At 45.2% G+C, this 21,314-nt stretch overlaps 1 protein-coding gene across 1 annotated transcript; it reads left to right on the top strand.

Annotated features, from left to right (window-relative positions):
- Positions 1–10,410: 10,410 nt before the first annotated feature.
- On the top strand, positions 10,411–15,093 carry RGS16 (regulator of G protein signaling 16). The gene is made up of 5 exons (XM_077824383.1): positions 10,411–10,451; positions 11,840–11,941; positions 12,871–12,932; positions 14,429–14,595; positions 14,893–15,093. Exons 1-5 carry the CDS (start codon positions 10,411–10,413, stop codon positions 15,091–15,093), a joined length of 573 nt encoding a protein of 190 aa, XP_077680509.1.
- Positions 15,094–21,314: the final 6,221 nt, after the last annotated feature.

Here is a 21,314-nt window from a genome sequence, read left to right as displayed (position 1 = left end):
GAGCATGCTGCAATAGTGAGCGAGAGGGACAGGGTCTCTCTCTCTCTCTCTCGCTCTCTCTCATACGCATGACTACCCAGGCCCCACCCCCAGGAAGTTATTTATGTCTCTACAAGCTGCTTTGAGTGTCCAAACTGACTTGTCTGCACTGCCGGGGAGTGGGTGCATGACTGCTCTTGTGGCTTCCCTTTGCTTCCCAGTCAGAAGTCACTTTTCTGTGGGTAAGCAAAGAAATCTGCGAGGGCCATGAATTCTGTGTGATGCAGAATTCCCACAGGAGCAAGATTTGCAACTCACACAAACTTTATCCAGGCACCAGGTTTAATGCCCACTTGGCACTAACTTCACAGAGGGGCAACTGTCTACAAATAGGCCAATACGGTGGAGAGTCAGGACATCTCTCTGCAAACATGCCTTAACCTGCATTCACTGTGTAATATCAGCAAACATACCACAATCTGCAGCATGTGTATTGAAATGCATGTGAGCCTTGAACACTAGAATGGAATCGTACTTATCTCCTACTTGGCAGGGGTTTAGGATCAGGAAGGGTCCCTATCCCCTCTTTCCACATCAGCAAATCAGCATAGCAGAGGGCAGGAACTGGCCCTCTCTACCCTGTCCTAGGACTGATCAGTGCTCTTCAACTTAAGGGCAGATTTGCAACGCTACATAGACCTTCCCCATTTGTGCCTTTGCAATTTCACAGAGTCATCATCATAATGTTCCTATTATGCCTCTGGAGGTTAGGGCAATGATGAAGCTCCTCCACTCCTGTCTGTTTCTGGAAAAGTTCACAGAGTAGTGTTTCCATAATTTATGCAGACAATTAACCCTTATATTATTAGAACTCATGAACACTAATTCACGTACAGCAGGCTAGCTTTCCTGCAGGTATAAAGTGGGTAGCTCTGTTTACAGCATGCAATAGGCATGGATCTCAGTATGTTGGCAAAGCAGGGCCTTCTCAGGAAGATGCTCTCCTTGATGGAAGTAGGAGGATGGGGTGAATTAAGGGCATAATGGGCAGTTCTGATTTGCCCCTGCCACAACCCTAAAATTTGTGTTCTGAGAAGGGTTGTGTTGGGGGGGAGTTCCTAACATTAAAGGGCAGACCCACAACTGAGTGGTGGAGTGGGACATAGTTGACAAGGCTAAATGAAATGGTAGCACACATCCACAAATCCAGCATGGTTTACACTTCCCTGTCAATTGTTTTTCTCCCATGAGCTTAATCTGTGTTTGTAGGTACAGATGGCAGAGGACCTGTGACAAAACTTGGGGAGATGCCACTCCCATTCCAGTCTTTGTGTATTAAACCCTTGGAAAGATGTGGGGGACGGCTTGTCTCTGTCATGCGGCTTTCCGTGAGCCAGAGTGACAACTCTTTGTGGAAATTCCCATCTGGTACTGCTCACCACTGACCCCTTCCCTCATTCACTGTCCACAACCCTTGCACCAGGGGCAGGGCTGGCTGCTGCACTCAATGACACAGTGTAGTTTTGGAAATTTCCTTGTCTCCTGTCTGAGAGATAACAGGTTTCAGAGTAGCAGCCGTGTTAGTCTATATCCACAAAAAGAAAAGGAGTACTAGTGGCACCTTAGAGACTAACAAATGTATTTGAGCATAAGCTTTCGTGAGCTACAGCTCACTTCATCGGATGCATTCAGTGGAAAATACAGCGGGGAGATTTATATACATAGAGAACATGAAACAATGGGTGTTACCATACACACTGTAACGAGAGTGATCACTTAAGGTGAGCTATTACCAGCAGGAGAGCGAGGGGTGGGGGGTTAGGCAGAAACCTTTTGTAGTGATAATCAAGGTGGGCCATTTTCAGCAGTTGACAAGAACATCTGAGGAACAGTGGGGGGTGGAAGGGGGGGAATAAACATGGGGAAATAGTTTTACTTTATGTAATGACCCATCCACTCCCAGTCTCTATTCAAGCCTAAATTAATTGTATCCAGTTTGCAAATTAATTCCAATTCAGCTGAATTGGAATTAATTTGCAAACTGAATACAATTAATAGCTCACCTTAAGTGATCACTCTTGTTACAGTGTGTATGGTAACACCCATTGTTTCATGTTCTCTATGTATATAAATCTCCCCACTGTATTTTCCACTGAATGCATCCGATGAAGTGAGCTGTAGCTCATGAAAGCTTATGCTCAAATAAATTTGCTAGTCTCTAAGGTGCCACAAGTCCTCCCTTTCTTTCTGAGAGATAATAAACACTCAGCAGAAACAGAAAGAGCCTGTGGGGGAGGAGGTGACATTGATTTCTGGAGATCGCTACCTGGTGTCATTGCTAACAAGGCAAGCCACCCACCCCACCCCCACAATTAATATTAATGGCGAGACACCCCCCCCTTCCTCTGCCAAGGAGATTGCAGAATACAAACAGAGACAAGCAGGGTGCAGTGGGGAGTAGAGAAACACACCTCTCCTTCCCTCTCCCGTTACATAAGTACAATATTATATCGGTTTAGTGCAGTTGTATTGAAGTGGTTGTTTCAATAGCAGCCTCTGGGGCTCCTAGCACATTAATGACAGGTTTCAGAGTAGCAGCCGTTTTAGTCCGTATTTGCAAAAAGAAAAGGAGCACATTAACTGTCATAATGGACTACTGACTGCAGCAGAAAAGCCATGTGTGACCTCACACCTTAGCTCTGTATAGCGGTGATAAATACTCAGCCTCCCGGGCTCAGGTGGTTAGTTGGAATACTGAAACCTCTTAAGGACTTCTTAAAACATAAAGGACAGTTTGCAGAGGGTATTAAATGAGCATGCAACAAACCTGTAGATAGGAACACAGGCATGGTTGTTCCCCTCCCCTGCCTTCCGCCCAGCCGCTCCTCCACTCCCAATCACGCGATCTCACACACACCATACCTGGCTAAACTCATATTAAGTTTACATCCTTCCAGTTTAAAATTGGGGAAAGCATTCTAAATATGATTGTCGGGCTCAATGGGTAGTGATCAATGGTTCAATGTCTAGTTGGCAGCTGGTATCAAGCGGAGTGCCCCAGAGGTCGGTCCTGGGACCAGTTTTGTTCAACATCTTTATTAATGATCTGGATGATGGGATGAATTGCACCCTCAGCAAGTTTGCAGATGACTCTAAGCTGGGGGGAGAGGTAGATATGCTGGAGGATAGGGATAGGATCCAGACTGACCTAGACAAATTGGAGGATTGGGCCAAAAGAAATCTGATGAGGTTCAACAAGGACAAGTGCAGAGTCCTGCACTTAGGAAGGAAGAATCCCATGCACCGCTACAGGCTGGGGACCGACTGGCTAAGCAGCAGTTCTGCAGGAAAGGCCCTGGGGAGTTCAGTGGATGAGAAGCTGGATATGAGTTAGCAGTGTGCCCTTGTTGCCGAGAAGGCCAACGGCATATTGAGCTGTATTAGTAGGAGCATTGCCAGCAGATCGAGGGACGTGATTATTCCCCTCTATTCAGGACTGGTGAGTCCATACCACGAGTATTATGTCCAGTTTTGGTCCCCCCACTCCAGAAGGGATGCGGACAAATTGGAGAGAGTCCAGCAGAGGGCAACAAAAATGACTAGGGGGCTGGGGCACAAGACTTACAAGGAGAGGCTGAGGGAACTGGGGTTATTTAGTCTACAGAAGAGAAGAGTGAGGGGGGATTTGATAGCAGCCTTCAACTACCTGAAGGGGGGCTCCAAAGAGGATGGAGCTAGGATGTTCTCAGTGGTGGCAGATGACAGAACAAGAAGCAATGGTCTCAAGTTGCAGTGCGGGAGGTCTAGGTTGGCTATTAGGAAATGCTATTTCACTAGGAGAGTGGTGAAGCACTGGAATGGGTTACCTAGGAAGGTGGTGGAATCTCCATCCTTAGAGGTTTTTAAGGCCTGGCTTGACAAAGCCCTGGCTGGGATGATTTAGTTGGTGTTGGTCCTGCTTTGAACAGGGGATTGGACTAGATGACCTCCTGAGGTCTCTTCCAACCCTAATCTTCTATGATTCTATGATATGAGCTCCTCAAGGGTCTCTGCAGTTATGCAGGGCAGTGTCTACAGTTAATACGCAAAGCCACTGAGATACACAGAGAGGCACAATTCACACAAATACAGAAAAACCTTAAGCAACAGACAAACAGGTTCTTTTCATAACACACAGGGATATAAGGATCCACCCATATGGACATACCTGCTCACTCTCTCTCTCACACACACACGTACTGATCCACTAAAATACAGTAACTGATACTCTTACAAAAGCAACACACAAACCTAGTCTCCTCGGATTCTATATGCACACACACATACAGCTGAAGCTGGAAACATACTGTACAAGTATCCACAAACATTTGTGTACATAAAACTGGTGAGTTTGATTCAACAGTATTTGCAAGCCCTTCTTATTTGCTATCTGTGAACAATAAATTGAGCAAGGTTTTGTTCAGCAAATGTTCATGTATTCATACTGGAAAATATAAAAGTTATAGGCATCCAATCAGGGAGATGAAAAATGCTACGGGCCTCATTTTTAGGACTTATTTTTAGCACTTAAAATTCTGTTGAACCCAAAGGGAGCTATGTGTGTTCACAAGTTATGAAAATCAGGCCCTATGTAACTTCGGTGACCAATCACTCAGCTCAGAGAATGAGCAAGGAACAGTCACAGGATACTTGTAACTAACAGTCTGAAATGTGTTTGCCCAATCTGCTTCTCAAACAATTGTGAATAGTGAACAAACTTCTAAAAATCAGTCTGTCTATGGACAATTCATATGTAGAAAAATTGACTTTGTGAACATTTTCACCATCTCTTTACACAACCATGTGATCCCCACTTTCCCAAAACACATTCACATTTAGACATCAGAATGCAACCACTAATATACTCAGGGATACCCCAAGATATACATACAGAGAGTTAGACTAGATCAGCGGTTCTCAAACTGTTGGTCGGTACCCCAAAGTGGGTCATGCCCCTGTTTTAATGGGGTTACCAGGGCTGGCTTAGACTTGCTGGGGCCTGAAGCCGAAGCCCGAGCCCCACCGCCTGGGGCCAAAGACCAAGCCCCACCACCTGGGGTCGAAGCCAAAGCCTGAGGGCTTCAGCCATGGGTGGTGGGACTCAGGTTACAGGCTCCCTGCCTGAGGCTGAAGCCCTTGGGCTTTGGCTTCAGCCCCCCAGCTCAGGGTGGTGGGGCTTGGGCTTTGTATCCCCCTCCTGGGGTCGTGTAGTAATTTTTTATGTCAGAAGGGGGTTATGGTGCAATGAAGTGTGAGAACCCCTGGACTAGATGACCCTGGCAGTCCTTTCTAACCCTATGGTTCTATGATTCAGCGCGACACAGATTCCCTCCTACAATTACACATGCGCACATGTGCATACAAACGAATGTATCCATCATGCATGCACAGACATAGCTACTAGCATAAACATATGCATGCACACACACACACGGAGAACTCATCACAGCAAAGCAAGCATTAACGTACTCTGAGAAGCAGCCCGTGCCCCAAGCACACGTGCAGACACATAACCAGTACTCCCAGGAGAGTCTGAGACAGCTCATGTGCCTTGAAGCAGCACTGTGGCTGCAGCAGCAGTTCCTCCTAGAAGAAGCAAGCTGGTGGATGTTTTCTCATTGTGTGTCTGAGCAGAAGAATGGAGAGGAAATGGAGAGGAACATGCAGATTACTGAGGAGAACAAACATTACAGGCTGAGGGCAGGTAGTCTTTTTTAAGCTTGTCTTCTTATTGTTGTTTGATCAGTATGGTACGCAACAAAAAGGGAATATGAAGAAGCATGCAGCCAGATCCCCATAATTTCCAACACATATCCAGGCAAATGTAGTGTTGCATCCATCACATATTCACTCCTCCATTTCCTTTGTACTCCTTGAAACCCAAGGAGAAACCCATATACAAGGGGAAACACATAGGAAACCACAGCTCAAATCCCAGTTTTAAAACACAGGAAATACATTAACATACACCCCCCCAGCACTGAACATATATCTCTACAACTAAAGTACAAACAAACAAAAATCCTTAAACTAGTTTATTAAAGAGAGCCATGGAGGAGAGAGGTTGGTCTTCTCATTGAAGCACTGGACTGGGGCTTAGAAGAGCTGCACTCAGTTCTTGGCTCTGTTGCAACTTTTCTGTGTGACCCTGCGCAAGTCTCTTCACCTTGGATTTCCAAAGGTGCCTAAGTACTTAGATGCCCAATTCCCATTACATTTCAACTCCCTTAGGCCAGGGTGACCAGATATACCGATATTAGGGGCTTTGTCTTATATATGCAACTATTTCCACCCCCACCCGCCACAAAAAGTGTCCTGATTTTTCACACTTGCTATCTGGTCACCCCACAGGCACCTACTTTCCAAAGTGCTGGGGGATGCTCAACCACCAGCTCTGCCCCAGGACCCGTCCCCACTCGACCCCTTCCCCCAAGGCCCCACCCCACCTCTTCCTGCCCCTGCTCCACCTCCACCCTGCCTCTTCCCGCCCACTTCTACCCCCTCCCCTGAGCATGCCCTGTCCTTGCTCCTCCCCCCTTTCCCCCAAAGCTTCCTGTGCGCCGCAAAACAGCTGATTGCAGCAGGTGGGGGGGGCGGGGGAAGGGAGGCGCTGATCCACGGGGACCACTTGCAGGCGGGAGGCACTGTGGGGGAGGGAGGGAACTGATGGGGGGCTGCCGATGGGTGCTGAGCACTCCCTATTTTTTCCCCGTGGGTTCTCCAGCTGCAGGGCACCCAGGCGCCTATGGGTCACCCTACCTTAGGCTCTTTTGAAAATCCCAGCATTAAACTCTCTGTGGCTCAGTTCCCCATCTGTAACATGAGAGTAGCACTACTTCCCTACCTCATCAAGACGCTGCAAGGATAAATTCACTGGTGTTTGTGAGGCACTCGGATACTACAGAGATGGCCATATAAGTACCTAGAAAGCGTTAACCCTATCAAGTTTGCTACACACCTATCCCATTTCAGAATATCTCCAGTGCTTTTAGGAATTAAGGGAGGAGAAAGATCTGAACTTTCCTGTGTGCTCCTATGCTCCAGGGACCCTTTAGTGCCAGCTGACAGAAGGCACAAGGGATGGCATGTGAGGTCTCTACTGAGAGCCAGAAGCCCACTGGTTGTCATAATCATTGTGAAATGTATGCACAGGTAATATTTAAGGAGTTATGAATCAATACTAAAAATTAGGTTCTTAAGGTCTTGGGCTTAAGGCAGGTCACCATGAGTTACCTCAGAGATGTTCTTTGCAGGCAGGAGATAACTGATACTTATCTCCCTGTCTGGCCATTTGTGTATTGTATGCCCAGTTGCATACTGAGCCAGGTACGAATTGAGAGACTGCAAAATTTAAAGAAGAAATCTACAGGAAGAAACAGACAGCAGAGGACATCCCGTTTATGAATGAAGACAAAGGATTGGTCTGTTATATCACAGAATGCGAGAGGAGGCACACTGATTCCTTCACCAAGGAGGGAAATTGATAGCGTGCTTGTCCCACACAAGGAGGGTCATATCCAGCTTGGTTGTAAAGCGCTGCAAGGATTTGGGGTGAGTATTACTTTACAAGACATAAGGGTTTCTTGTTGATTAGGTTCTAGGTTCTAGAATGTGTGTTATGATTTTATTTTATATGTAAGCATTTGCGCCCGATACTTCTATTTGCTTCTATTTGAATCTCTGTGTGTTGTTAAATAAACATATGCTTGATTTCACCATAAACATGCCCGAGTGCTGTGTGTTAATCCAAAGTGAAGTTCTAAGGAGTGACTACTAGGGTGTTCTTTCTTTGGAAACAGGGGCTCTGAACAGTGAGAATGTCCAGTGGACCAGGGGCTGGATACTCCAGGGAGACGCTCAGAGGGCTTGAGGGGTGGAGTGTGCCTATCGCTAACCTGCAGAGTGACAGTAGGGCCTGCAAGGCCAAGAGGGGGCACTGCTTGTGTAGCCCCTGGCCGGTGGAGTTAGGAGCTCACCCACAGCAGGCACAAAGTTACCTCATGTTAAGGGCAGGTGGTAGCAAGGTCCTCATAGCCCTGGGTATTCCCAGGAAACATCACGGCCACCGCCCTACCCTGGAATAGACTGAATGCAGTGTTTAGTAAGTGACCGATCTTTACCAGATTCCTGTGCCCCTGTGGAATGGAGTCTAAGACAGTACAGGGTCTATGACAAATATCAAGGGCAAGAGTCACTGGTATGCTCTGAATATTTTCAGCTGTTCCAGTGATCCAAAGCAGCTATAAATCCAGTATAATAGACCAGTTAAGCAACCCATTGCTACCAATGAATCTGGCCCCTTATCATTATTTCATTGTATTTATTGTTTCCTGTATACTACTTCAGTTCTACGATTCCATTGCTGGATGGACAGACATAGCTAGGAAGATGAAAACGTGCTTCACAGGTGCTGCTGAAGCAGCTTAAATGAGACGTCCTGAGTTTATTGCAGCAGACAGACTGAAATCTCCATCACGCTGCATTGCCGCCACCACAGATGGTGCAGCTTAGGCAGTCTAACGTGAGCGGCTGTCGTGGAAGATGCAGCCCATGGACAGACGCAGAGGAGAGTAGTTAGAGTTTGTGAAAAATGTCCAACCCAGTGGATGGGCTCACAGTGGCCATGGGGCTGGTTGAGAGGCAGGAAGGAAGGAGCAGATGGTTTTAGAATCACGGCTCACAGATTTGTATTTGAAAGATGAGGAACATAAGAGCTGTGATATTATGAACCCTGATGCCCAGAGAATGCAACGAAAACAGGGAACCACAAAGAATTAATGTCCAAAAGCTGTCACGGTGATTGTAGTAATAGAGGGAGCAGGTGTTACTCAGAGAGAGAACTGCATTTCCACAGCAGAGAGCTTTAGACTCTGCTTGTCTGTCTGTCATGTTTGTCCACCACAAGGGTTTTACACCTTCCTCTAGCATCTGATACTAGTCACTGCTTGAAACAGAATGTTGGTATGGCAGTTGCATCCTATCCATCCATCTATCCTCTGCTATATCCCTGTTTCCCATTTATCTCTATCTGCAGGTCTCTCTTGCTTCCCTTTCTCTCTCCGGCACTGCAGCACAATATGACAGAAGCTGTTTTATTACGCATTTGGCTGGTTCAGTGGAGCCCTTGGCGTGGCCTTAGAGGGAGTGACGTTCTGCTTGTTATAACATTGTAGGAATGTGGAGGCAATATCAGGCTTCAGTACAGTCCCCTACCATGATAAATATTCAGAAAATTGACCTTCTTTCTCTATCTCTTTGCCCCATTCTCTTCAGCTCCTCTGCCTTTATCTCGGGCTCCATTCTCTCTTTCCTCTGTTTTATTATCTCTGTTCTTCTGTTCTCTCCTATTCAGGTTCTTACATTGTGCCTATTACCGTGGTGTCTTTTCTCCTTCTCTCCCTTCACCACATGCAGAGCAGAATGAAACAGAGTCTGCAACTATGATCCAGTGTACACTACACATTGAACCACATCAGGGGATCTGGTTACGATAACTAAGGTTGTCCTTCCGCATGGTTTCAAAATATAGGTGACGCCAAACCCTGTTTTAACTAGTGTCTCTGAGTTGTGCCACAATTGGACGTATAGCATGATTTGGAGGCCTGGTTAAAACACCATTTTGCCCTATTGACTATGTAAGGCAGACACTAGGCCAGTTTCACCTGCATGCTCCGGCTGCTTTGCACTGATCTGGAGATTGTAAACCATTTAAACTGGGTTTATAGTTACTTATGCCAGAATGGTGCAAAATTGCCGGAATGTACCAGTGAATCTGGCCCATTGTTTAAACCCCGGTGAGGACAAGCACATTGTACCTGGTGTTTTCCCAACATGCTCATATCTGTAGTGCAGACAGGACTAAGTGGTCTCCAGCCAGTGGTACTTAGCTGATAACTGCTTTTCATATACTGTATATTAAACAGATTATTTTATTTTAAGAAGAAGAAAAGCTTCCCCTTCTCCAGACACCTGTAACAGCATATCCTCCTTATTTCATGGCAGACAGTCTAGGGGCAGTAATGGCTTCTGATGTTTACATAGCAGATATAGTTTATAGGTGGAAATTAATCTGTTTTTCCTGTTATCTGGGAACAGGTTAGGACTGTGATGTTCAAGGACAGCTCTGATTCTCCCCGCACTTCCTTCTCTTAACACACAAAAGAAACCCACCTAAACCATTATCATCTTTTCTTACTACTGTCAGAGCTTTTGGTTGGCTAGAGGCTGGGCTGTGTGTGGTTAACCCCTCCCACTTCCCATGTGATATAAAGCACAGCTCCCAGGCCCCGCTTCCAGGCTACAGCACAGGACTACTGCAGCTGCTTTCCATTCCAGTGACAAGGACGAAACCTGTTGTCAGCTACCTACCCTCCTGCCTGCCCAGTTCTCAGCATGTGCCGGGGTTTAGCTGCACTTTCCACCTGCTTGGAAAGGTAAGAGGTTTTGAAATACAGGGACTCTGGGAAATAAAGGACTTGTCGATACAGAAATATTAAATTCTGTACCAGACCTTACGGCCCCTTTTGCATGGGCAATGATGCTGTGTTTGTAAAACTGGGACACAAACTGTGTTTAAATCCTAGCTAACAATGGTTTAAGCAATATAGTTTAGCAATATAGTACCAGGGAGGAGGGGAATGTAGGGGTAAGCAATATGAAGGGGTAGTGCTGCTTTTATATTTTTTTAATGCTTGAGGTTTGTCTTGCTATCCCCTTCAACTGCAGAACTTGCTTTGCCCTGACAGCAGCAAACATATTTAAAATAAACAATGATGTGGATGCAGAGTCTTGTGCTACCTGTTTGGCATTGAATTGATTATTTTTATAACCGTCCTCTGAGACAACTTGTGTAAGCAGCAGTATATGAATAACATTTGATCTGTACCCTTTCTTAGGGATGGTACTCTAGGGAGCAGGGATATAGCAGGTAGCTGTGTCTGTATTGTTGCAAAGATGCACTGGCAGGGAGGTGGCTCAATACTGTCACAGAGATGCTGTGGCACGGAGCTGTCTCTGCGCGGCATAGAGACGCCACTGCAGGCAGCTGCAACCAGTACTGCAGCAGAGACCAGGTGGCACAGATAGTTCAGTCGTGTTGCAGAGACACTGTGGCATGGGGCTGTCTGCATAGTGTGGCAGAGACAGCAGGACGGGGAGCTGTCTCAATACTGCTGTTGAGAAGAGAGCGGTTTCACTATTTTCCCTGAGACTCCAGAGCAGAAGGGAAAAGTACTGAGGACAAGAGGATCAGGAGATCAGAGCAGAGATTGGCTTCCTCTTCACCCTGTCCATTGGTCAGAGGGATAACGAAAGGGCCATACAGGGCAGGCAGCTGCCTCTATGCTATACACTAACCAGGCAAACACCTCCACACATGCTCTGTATGTGCATACAGGAGAAGCGTATAGAAGAAACCATCTCCCAAGGAGCTACTGAGAGTTTTCTAGTGGGTTCTGGTGGCAAGGGGTGGGACTGGAGAAGAAAGGTTTTAATTCATAAGTAGGAACACAATAACTAATACTAAAGATAACAGTGGGCTAAGCCAATTAGAGGAATAAGGGGCTGAAACTTCACTAGAGTCAGTGGAGCTGTGCCTGCTTCTAGCCGTGTTTAATTTGGTCCTGTATATCCATGCTGGATTCAGAGAGAGTGCCAGCTAATTGCATCCTGTGGCATTTTTCTGTAAGGATGTAATGTAAAAAGGCTGTCCTGACAACAGGCCGTCCCTTAGTTTGATGAGAATGCACCTCCGCCCCCTAGTGGCCATTCCTTGCCTCTTAGTATCTATTCCATACCCATCTGCTCCTCTTCTGTCTTTCAGAGCCAAACAACTCAAGACTCGTTTAGGGATCCTGCTTCATAAACCGGAGTTGGGACATGAGGCTGAGAGCTTCAGCACATCTGAGCAGGGCACCAAACTGAGGTAAGCCAAGCCTGCCTTCTCCCCCAACTCAGCACAGGCCCCCTGCTGCTGTACATGGGTGGACATAGGAAAGAGAACACAGCAGTAGAGCACTGTATCATGAGTAGGGTGACCGGACAGCAAATGTGAAAAATCGGGATGGGGGTGGGGGTAATAAGAGCCTATATAAGAAAAAGACCCAAAAATCAGGACTGTCCCTATAAAATCAGGACATCTGATCACCCTATGAGAGAGTTATACTGGTCCCCAAAGACTGCACTGGGATTGGATCATGTTCGTGCCCCTCTCCATATGAGGAAGAAAGCACAATACATCAGGAGAACTCACAGCTCTCCCCCCATTAAGCCCCACCCCGAAATTTTCAGAGGGGAATGATTATTACCCCACTTTACCAGTCATAAAACCAGACTGGACAAGAGGAGCCCTAGCGCGTGGCATCTGGAACAGTGTGGTGTTCCAGCTTCAGGCTAGACACCAGAGTGGACTTAACTGATTACTGGAGTCCCCCAACCAGCTGCTGGACTCTGTCTGGGGAATGTAGTCAACCTTAGAACCAGGACCCTCACTATTTGAAGGCAAACTCTTTGCCAGAGCTTGTACCAGCTGGAATTTGCTCTTTTGAATATCTACATAGGAAAAACAACTGGCCATAGCTACACTGTGGAGCTAAGATCTAGCCAGTCATCTGGGAGAGTAAGAGAGGGAGAAAGAAAGAGAGAAAGAAAGGAGGAGAAGACCCCAGAGGTAATGAGCTTGCTGGGTCTCTTACTTTAGTTTTCTATGGAGTGATGCAATCCTCTCCTCTTCCCCTAAACGCAGTTGCCTCTGTCACAGAGCTTTTCTATCCCTGAGACTTTGGCCAGATTGAATACTTGTTAGTTTGTTTCCATAAAACAAGGTTAATACTTCACTTTACTTTTCCTCTCCAGAAACTCCTCAGAGGAAGCACTAGAATGGAAGAAGTCCTTTGATCACTTGCTGAAGAGTAAAAGTGAGTATGAGTCTCTTGTATGACAGCCTGAGGGGGAAGTACACAAGACTGAGTGGGAGGGGAGACTAAGGACTAACCATGTGCGTAAGCTCAGCATAATAGGTAATGTTTGCCCATTCTCAGACTAGAATAAAAGAAAGGTCAGTCTTTAAGAACTGCTTCCTTCTCCCTCCTGAGAGTATTGCTTTGATGAAAAGAGGACAGTGGAGCAGATAACTGTCTGAACAAGCTGGGCAAAAACCAAACAGAATTGCTGCATGGCCAAGTAGGGTTGCCATTTTTCAGGCTTGGTCCTCTTTCTGGCAGAGACGTTGTGTCACAATGCAATGCCATGTTGTTGGGGCATAAACGTTACCATGCTGATGTTGTGTCAGTGGGATGTATCACTTTGTCAAAACCTGGACTGTAAATTGTCCTGCAGGCTAAGGTTATTACCCATCCCAGTTTCAATGCACATTCAGTAGAGACTCGTGAAAATTGATATTGTTCAACAACTTTGGGGTTGAGAGCAATGCTACCGCTTGTACCATTCAGAATTTTTGTAGAGAGGGAGAATTCAACAGCTTTCCTCCAGAACGGTAGGAAACGCCAGAGGTACTGATTCGGTGTGGTTTTAGTATATCCATCCTGCCGTCCAGACTGTCTGTACTTGCAATCCGCTGTGCTATGCACTAGTGTCCCAGTAAGAAAATCTCTCTCTCACACAAACACACACACACATAATTCTTTTCAGGGATACACTTTGGAATCAGGTGAGGGTTATTTCCTTCCTACATGGCCGCAGTGCCCAGGAGTTAGACTATTAAATAAGTGACATTAGAAATAACAAATCTTAAAACTAAAGTGGACTGAAAATGTTACTGACATGATAGAAATGACTCCACGGAGGAGAGGCCCTTCTCTACTGATAGGCTGAAACAAGGAGCACAATCCAAACTTTGTCACCTGTTTTGGTTAACAAGTACATTCAGAGGTGTGACTTCATACTCTCTTGAACATGAAGCATGGGTGCTTCTGCACTACTTGTGACTTGTTCCTTGTACAACAGAGCCAAGAAGGAGAGAGTCACCACTCAGATCTGTTCAGATACTCGTGGAGGGCATATATATACCTAGATAGATCTCTGTAGATCTATCTGTCTGTTCCAAAGCCACAGGGATTACACTCTGGAGAACCATTACAGAAGATCAGACATGCAGAATGTGATGGAGACACTGGGTGTGCTCCATTCCATTCTTGTCTGTGGGAAGGTGGTTTATTGGAACCCACAGGCCAACAAACAATCTGAGAAGGGTGGAATCTGTCCAGGGTGAAGTAGAATCTTATTATGTCATGGTCTTAACTCCCAAAGAAAGACTTTTCAATAATGCTACATTACTCAATAAGCAAAATGTATTTTTAAACCTGGCAGCATTCTTTATCTCCCAAAGCTGTATGAAGCTCCTTCCTTTCCCCCTTCTTCCACCCCTAAATCTAATTTTCCTTGTTCTTCACAGATGGGGTGGCTACATTCCATGCCTTCCTGAAAACAGAGTTCAGTGAGGAGAACCTAGAGTTTTGGTTGGCTTGTGAGGAGTTCAAAAAGTCCCGGTCAAAAACTAAACTGTCATCCAAGGCCCACAGGATCTTTAAGGAGTTTGTTCAAAATGAAGCACCTAAAGAGGTCAGAATTATTTCTAGCTTTGTATTTTATGGTATGGGTGTGGAATTGAGAACTGTTTCACTTATTTAATATAACTTTGTGACAGTAATGTGCTTCCCCCACTCATACCATGGGAAAATTAGTTCCCACACACCAAACGCTGTCTTACTATAGAAGGCACATCATGTGATTTCCCAGAAGACCATAAATAATATTTAGTCATGCCCCCATTTTATTTATGGAGGGAAATCATTTCCCTTTCCATATGGTAATGTTCCCTCACAAAAAGAATATTGTGTGTCCTGTCCTTCCTCACAGGTGAATATTGACCATGAAACCAGACAAATAACCCAGAAGAACCTGACAGCTGCCACTTCTTCTTGTTTCGATGCTGCACAGGCAAAAACCCGCACTTTGATGGAGAAGGATTCCTATCCCAGGTTCCTGAAATCTACCTCCTACCAGGACTTAACAGAGCAAGCCACCAGCCATAGCACCAGCAAGCGGTTGCATACCTGATCCAAGTTACCTGTACTGCCAGAAACTGGGGGGTGAGGGGAAGAGCCACATAGTGAAGCAAAGGTAGAGGCAGGAGCCTGAGAAACAGTGACTGAGGCGGAAAGAGCTCTGAGCAGTGGGGTTTTGGCTGAAGTCCTGGGATTCTATCCTTATCAGGATCCCCAGGACCTCCAACGCTTCCATGTACCTCCGAGCTGTAATGAAGAGCACCTGTCCTGCACCATGGGGATGGGAGATGGTGAAATGGGAACTGTTGGGAGAGAGATATGGGTGGACAGTTGCTTACATGCAAGCAAGCACTCCAGTGACGGGCAGTAGGGGAAAAGTATGCAAGAAGAGACTTGCACTAAAAGCAGAGAGAGAGAGGGGAGCTGGATGAGAGGCTCCATCGAGTGGCAGTTTCCATTGAAAACAGAGCAGATTTAATTCCCCCCCAAACTGTCCACCATCTGATGCTGAACTTTATGCATGTCTGTCTGCATGAGAGAAAGCCTCAGTCTGCTCTCAAGACCCTGCCTCTATACCGACAAAAATTACAAACTATACATAGAGCTCAGAAGTTTGCAGTTTCTGTAGTGCTGTGGCCGATGAACCCACACTAGTCTGCATGTTCTTGCACCAGCTGGAATTTCCAGCATCTCAAATCATAAAGATGCAAGCACAACTTTGGGTTTTCAGCCACAGGAATCCTGCATCTGCTTTGTTTTGATTGAGAGATTTCAGGTTCTATTCTGCCCTCTTCCATGCATGCTCTGGGAGATCCTTTACACCTCCTTCCAATAAGACATCAGCATAGCATGGACATTTCCCCACCCCTCACATAAACTACACGAGCTCATGTTTTGGTCCTGTAGATTGTTGTGTGCAATCTTGGATTGCATGTCCCACTTTTTATTATTGTTATTGATAAAATTTCATAGATGAGCACAGAACTTTACAAAGTACATACTTTGGGTACGCCCTTGCCCTGAGGAGCTTACAACTGAAATTGGATTTATTGTAGATACCACAGTCCTTAGATACCATGGTGACAGGCACTACATAAAAACCCAAGACAGGTAGGTAGAGAGAACGCCAATACAGTCAAAGGATGAGGCACAAGTGTGGCAACAGCTGGAGTCCTAAGTGGTCAGGGCTGGCATTGTTTTTTTTAGAAGACATGGGAAAGGGGAGATTGAGGAGGGTTGACAGATTTACTATCTGTGTGGAATTGGAGAATGGTGTTTAAAAAGGCCCAAAGAGCCAGACTTTTAAAGGTATTTAGGCTACTAACTCCCAATTTTTTTTTTATCATTTGTGTTTTCACCTGCAAAATGTGCCCTTCTGTGATTGACTGTGCAGGGGCTCCTCTTTTTACATGCCTTCTTCAAATAAAGAAGTTCGCTAAGACCATGCCTTCTCCCCTGTGCTTCTGCCTCAGCTGCCATGAAAGGAACCCTGCAAAATATAGATTAGGAGATAGACCCCTTCTCCCCCCAGTAGGTTAATGGAATTTGTGTTTCTCATGCATGTTCCTCCAGAGAAAGGAAAATAGGTCCTTGAAGGAAATGTGGTAAAGGAAATACAGAGATTTCCCTTGGTTTTAAATCTGGGCTTAAGTCCCCTACCTGGTGAAATCAATAGGCAGAATACTGAGCAGGCTACTTGCATTTAGTGATCCACACAAAATAGAGTTCTGTGAGCGTAAAGCTCTGAGACCGTGAAAGAACGAGGAGTACTTGTGGCATCTTAGAGACTAACACATTTATTTGAGCATAAGCTTTTTTTCCCCACTGCATGCATCTGATGAAGTGGGCTTTAGCCCACGAAAACTTATGCTCAAATAAATGTTAGTCTCTAAGGTGCCACAAGTACTCCTCATTCTTTCTGCTGATACAGAGTAACACGGCTACCACTCTGAAACCTGAGACAGTGAAAGAACACATTTAACCAGAAGCTGCTGTCCAGTGCTTTCCTGAGAGGCTTGTAGCACATTTCATTTGCTGAGACTTTTGGCACAAAACTTGATTTTCAGAACCACCCTGATTAGGTATTTACAGATGCGTTAGTTAGATTAGATAATTATTCAGTCACGGAGGGTGCAGCTACACTGGTGCTAGTAACAGTATAAATACTAGTGTAGCTCGGGCTCAGGTGTTTTCAGCACTGTCTCATTGAAAACCTGCCTTGAGCAAACTTTCCTGGTAAGACAGAAGCATAGTGCAATCTTACCTGCAGCAATTTATTCACAAAGGCCAAATCCTGAGATCCTTACTCAGTTGACACTCATTCTTTGCCCAAACAACCTCCTTGTCACTTCCATGAGCATTTGCCTGAGTAAGTACAGAGAATTTGCCCTGGATCACTAGTGGTGTCCTCCTATTGCAATTTGTCTGGCCAGTGGCTTCAAGAATCTCAAGAACTAGTGGCTGGACTCCCTTCTGCATCCTCCTCTCCTCTTCCTTCCAATTCTACCTCTGAGTCTTCATGGGTTCCAGCTGGGTTCTCAAGAGATTCTAGCTGCTTTAATATTTATTATTTATTTTCACAACTGGAACTACCTTCATAATGCTATTGAGATACACATTGTTCTGATTGCATGGTTAACACAATATCATTATTTATTATTATTAGGAAATAAAAAATATTGAGACAGCTTCCCTATTGTCTTTGTTTTTAAATTACACTCTTTTTGCATTGGTGATTGTGGGACATAAATTGTAGTTTAGGGCAACAGCGCACATTGGTTGCATGTCACTCACAATGTTGTTTTAAAACAATTACACTACCAGAAGCAGAGACACTAAAGGAATGGAAGGTGGAGGGGGACAACATTTTTCACAAGATAGCAGTCTTATTTAAGAGAAATTAACCAGTTCCAAAGATGATGAAAGTAATTATTAAGCTTAAGAACATGTTCATTAATAATATTTAGCCCTCTTATAGCAATTTTCATCTTCAAAGTTATTTTACAGTAACGTCTCGCTTAATGTTGTAGTTATGCTCCTGAAAAATGCAACTTTAAGCAAAACGATGTTAAGCGAATCCAATTTCCCCATAAGAATTAATATAAATGTGGGGGTTGGGTTCCAGGGAAATTTTTTTCACCAGACAAAAGACAATATTATATACATATATACACACACAGTATACGTTTTAAACAAACAATTTAATACTGTACACAGCAGTGATGACTGTGAAGCCTTGTTGAGAGGGTGGGATATTTCCCAGGGAATGCCTTACTGCTAAATGATGAACTAGCACTCGGCTGAGCCCTCAAGGGTTAACACATTGTTAATGTAGCCTCACACTCTACAAGGCAGCATGAATGGAGGGAGGGGAGACAGCATGGCAGACAGAGACACACACCCTGTGTGTGAGAGAGAGACACGCATTGCCCCTTTACATATGCTGACCCCACTCTAAGGACACTGCCTTTTTAGATCAGGAAGTTGAGACAGTAGCTACTACCTGCAAGCTCCCTCCATCCTGAGCCCTGCCGTGTCCCACCCCTGCTCTATGGAGATAGGGTAAGCGGGTGGCAGGAGAGGGGACACACTGATATTAGCCCCCCTCTTCCTCCTCCCCACCCAGCAAGCAGGAGGCTCCTGGGAGCAGCTCCAAGGCAGAGGGCAGGAGTAGCACATGGCAGTGCAGGGAGGGACAGCTGAACTGCCAGCAATTGATAGCCTGCTGGGCGGCTGCCACACAGGGAACTTAGGGAAGCTGCGGGTCCATGCTAGTTCCAAGCCCCCACCAGCTAGCTGCAAAGGGCTGCTCTTTCTGCAAGCAGTGGACAAAGCAGGCGGCTGCCAAACAACGTTATAAGGGAGCATTGTGCAACTTTAAACGAGCATGTTCCCTAATTGATCAGCAATGGAACAACGTTAACCGGGATGACTTTAAGTGAGTTACTGTACAAACATTTACAATTCACAACTCCTGTATGAGATTGATGAAGAGTACTACTATTCCCATTTAACACAGGGGAAACCAAAGCAGGAGAAAATAAGTAAACTAGGTTTGCCAGGTGTCCGGTTTTCAACTGGAACACCTGATCGAAAAGGGACCATCTCCAGCCTGGTGAAAATGAATGGAGTGTGGGGGAGAGCAAGCAATGGAGGGAGGGAGGATGTAGTGAGCAGGGCAGAGCCTCAAACTCCTCAAGTTCAGAGGGAGTTGGTGTCAGACAGAATTGTAACTCTGGAGTCCCAGCTGCTAATCCTGTGCTAACACCATGAGACCAGACTGCTCCTTCTCATTAAAAATGTCCTTTACCAGCAGCTGTTTCTTTAAATCTTCTATTGCTTTTACCAAAACAAAACACAACTTCCCCCCACAAAAAACCCCCAACCCTTGAAATATTAGTGTACAGAATCCAAAATTCAACTCAGCGATACATTATGAAGTATGACCATTCCTTTCCTATTCTAACTCTCTGCTGCTGCCACCGCCAAGTGCCCATTTGAGGCATAGATTTTTTTTTGATTTCCCATTTTCTATTTCCTTTTTTATTAAATGTAGTTTCCCTTAATGAGTAGATAAATTAGATTCACTGTACTTGGATACTGGCTTATTTTTGCATAGGAGAGGAAAGACGTTTGAGAGATGTCCAGAACGCTCTTGTTAGGTTACACAGCAAGGAAAGGGTCAGAGAGGATTTTCAATAAAATAGTGTTAAAGGAGAAAAAAAAATACTTTGATTTCTTTTTAAACTAAAGCTCCTAACTGAAAAGTAACTGTTTCTTAATACTCATTAAAGGTTAATCTGAAACTGAATTAGTGTAGAAAATCTTTAAATAGAGCAAAATATTTAAATTACCATAGAAGAAAAAATATTTAAGAGGCAACTGAAATCTTTTCAAGAGCCTGAAGAATAGTCTCTAAAAATTAAGAGAGTGATATAGGGCCAAATTCTGTTCAATTACTGTCAGTGGAGTTCTTCCAAATTTACACTGGTACAACAGAGGGCAAAATTTAATGCTATATGAGCGATACTCAAGCAAAAACAAAAGGCTGTCAGGTAGCTCTTTTTACATATTAGGTAGTTAGAGACAAATTCGCTACTGGTAAATAGAGTCAATGGAGTTATAGCCCACTCATGCCGGCAGTGAATTTGACTCTCCATTTTTCTTTTTAAAATATGGGGTCTAATCCATCCCTGGTATAATTTCAGTGAAATCACTGGACTGGGCGTAATTTGGTCCTTGGTGAACAATGCTCTGTCCACTATGGCTGAAATCGCATTGTGATGGGTTGGGTCACAGAAACTTCCTCAAGACTCCTGAATTTAACCCTGTAGGTTTCAGGTGTAATCTGAAACTGTTTCAAAACCAGTTCCTTAAATTTACCATAGTTTGAAGCATCATCAAGAGGCATTTTCTTGAATATGTCCAGAGCTTTCCCAGTCAATTTTGCAACCAAAGTGGTCATTTTTTGATCTTCAGGAATCGCATGGAGAGTGCACAGTCTCTCAAAGGTGATGAAATATTCAGCAATATCACTGGATTCATCATACTGCAGACATAACCGCTCCCATTTATGGATTTTTGGGGAAGTGTAGCCAGCAGCTGAAGGGTTTTGTCTTTTCCACTCCATTACACTCAGTTCATGCTTCTGGATCTCAATCTGGGTCTGTATTTCTCTGTCTTTTAACTCCAGCGCTAGCTGCCTCTCTCTCTCCTTCTCCTGCCTTTTTTCGTCAGTTTCCAGCTGTCTGAGTTCCAGGGCTTTCTGCCTCTCTTCTTGAGCAGCTTGTTGGACTAACCTCTGGGCTTCCACGGCTCTTTTGTGAGCAGCTTCCTCTCTGGCTGCCTCTGCCTCCATAGCCCTTCTCTGTGCAGTCTCCCCCCTGGTTGCCTCTGCTTTTTGAGCCTCATTTGAAACTCACGGTCCTTTGCCTTCTCTTCTGCTTCCAGTCTGGCCAGCTCTAGTTTTGTAGCTGCCTTACTGACAGTCATTTTCCTGATTTCTTGTGCTTATTTCCCCTCACCCAAAATAAACAAACAGAAAATAAACCAGTAACCATTTTGTCTGTTCTCCAGCCACCACACTCAAAACCACCACCAGTATCTCAAAGCAATTGGCTGTGCACAGATCCTGCTCGAATACGTCACTGTGACGGGTTTGGTCACAGACACTCCCTCAAGACTGTCATTAGATGTGCTGGGATACCACTGAGAACAACCCTCCTGCCGGAACAGGCGCCCCTATACTCCTGTCTTGCTGAGTTAGACGCTCCA

Source organism: Eretmochelys imbricata, chromosome 8 (genome assembly GCF_965152235.1).
Source record: "Eretmochelys imbricata isolate rEreImb1 chromosome 8, rEreImb1.hap1, whole genome shotgun sequence".
NCBI lineage: Eukaryota > Metazoa > Chordata > Testudines > Cheloniidae > Eretmochelys > Eretmochelys imbricata.
This window is presented reverse-complemented; position numbering and strand designations above follow the sequence as displayed.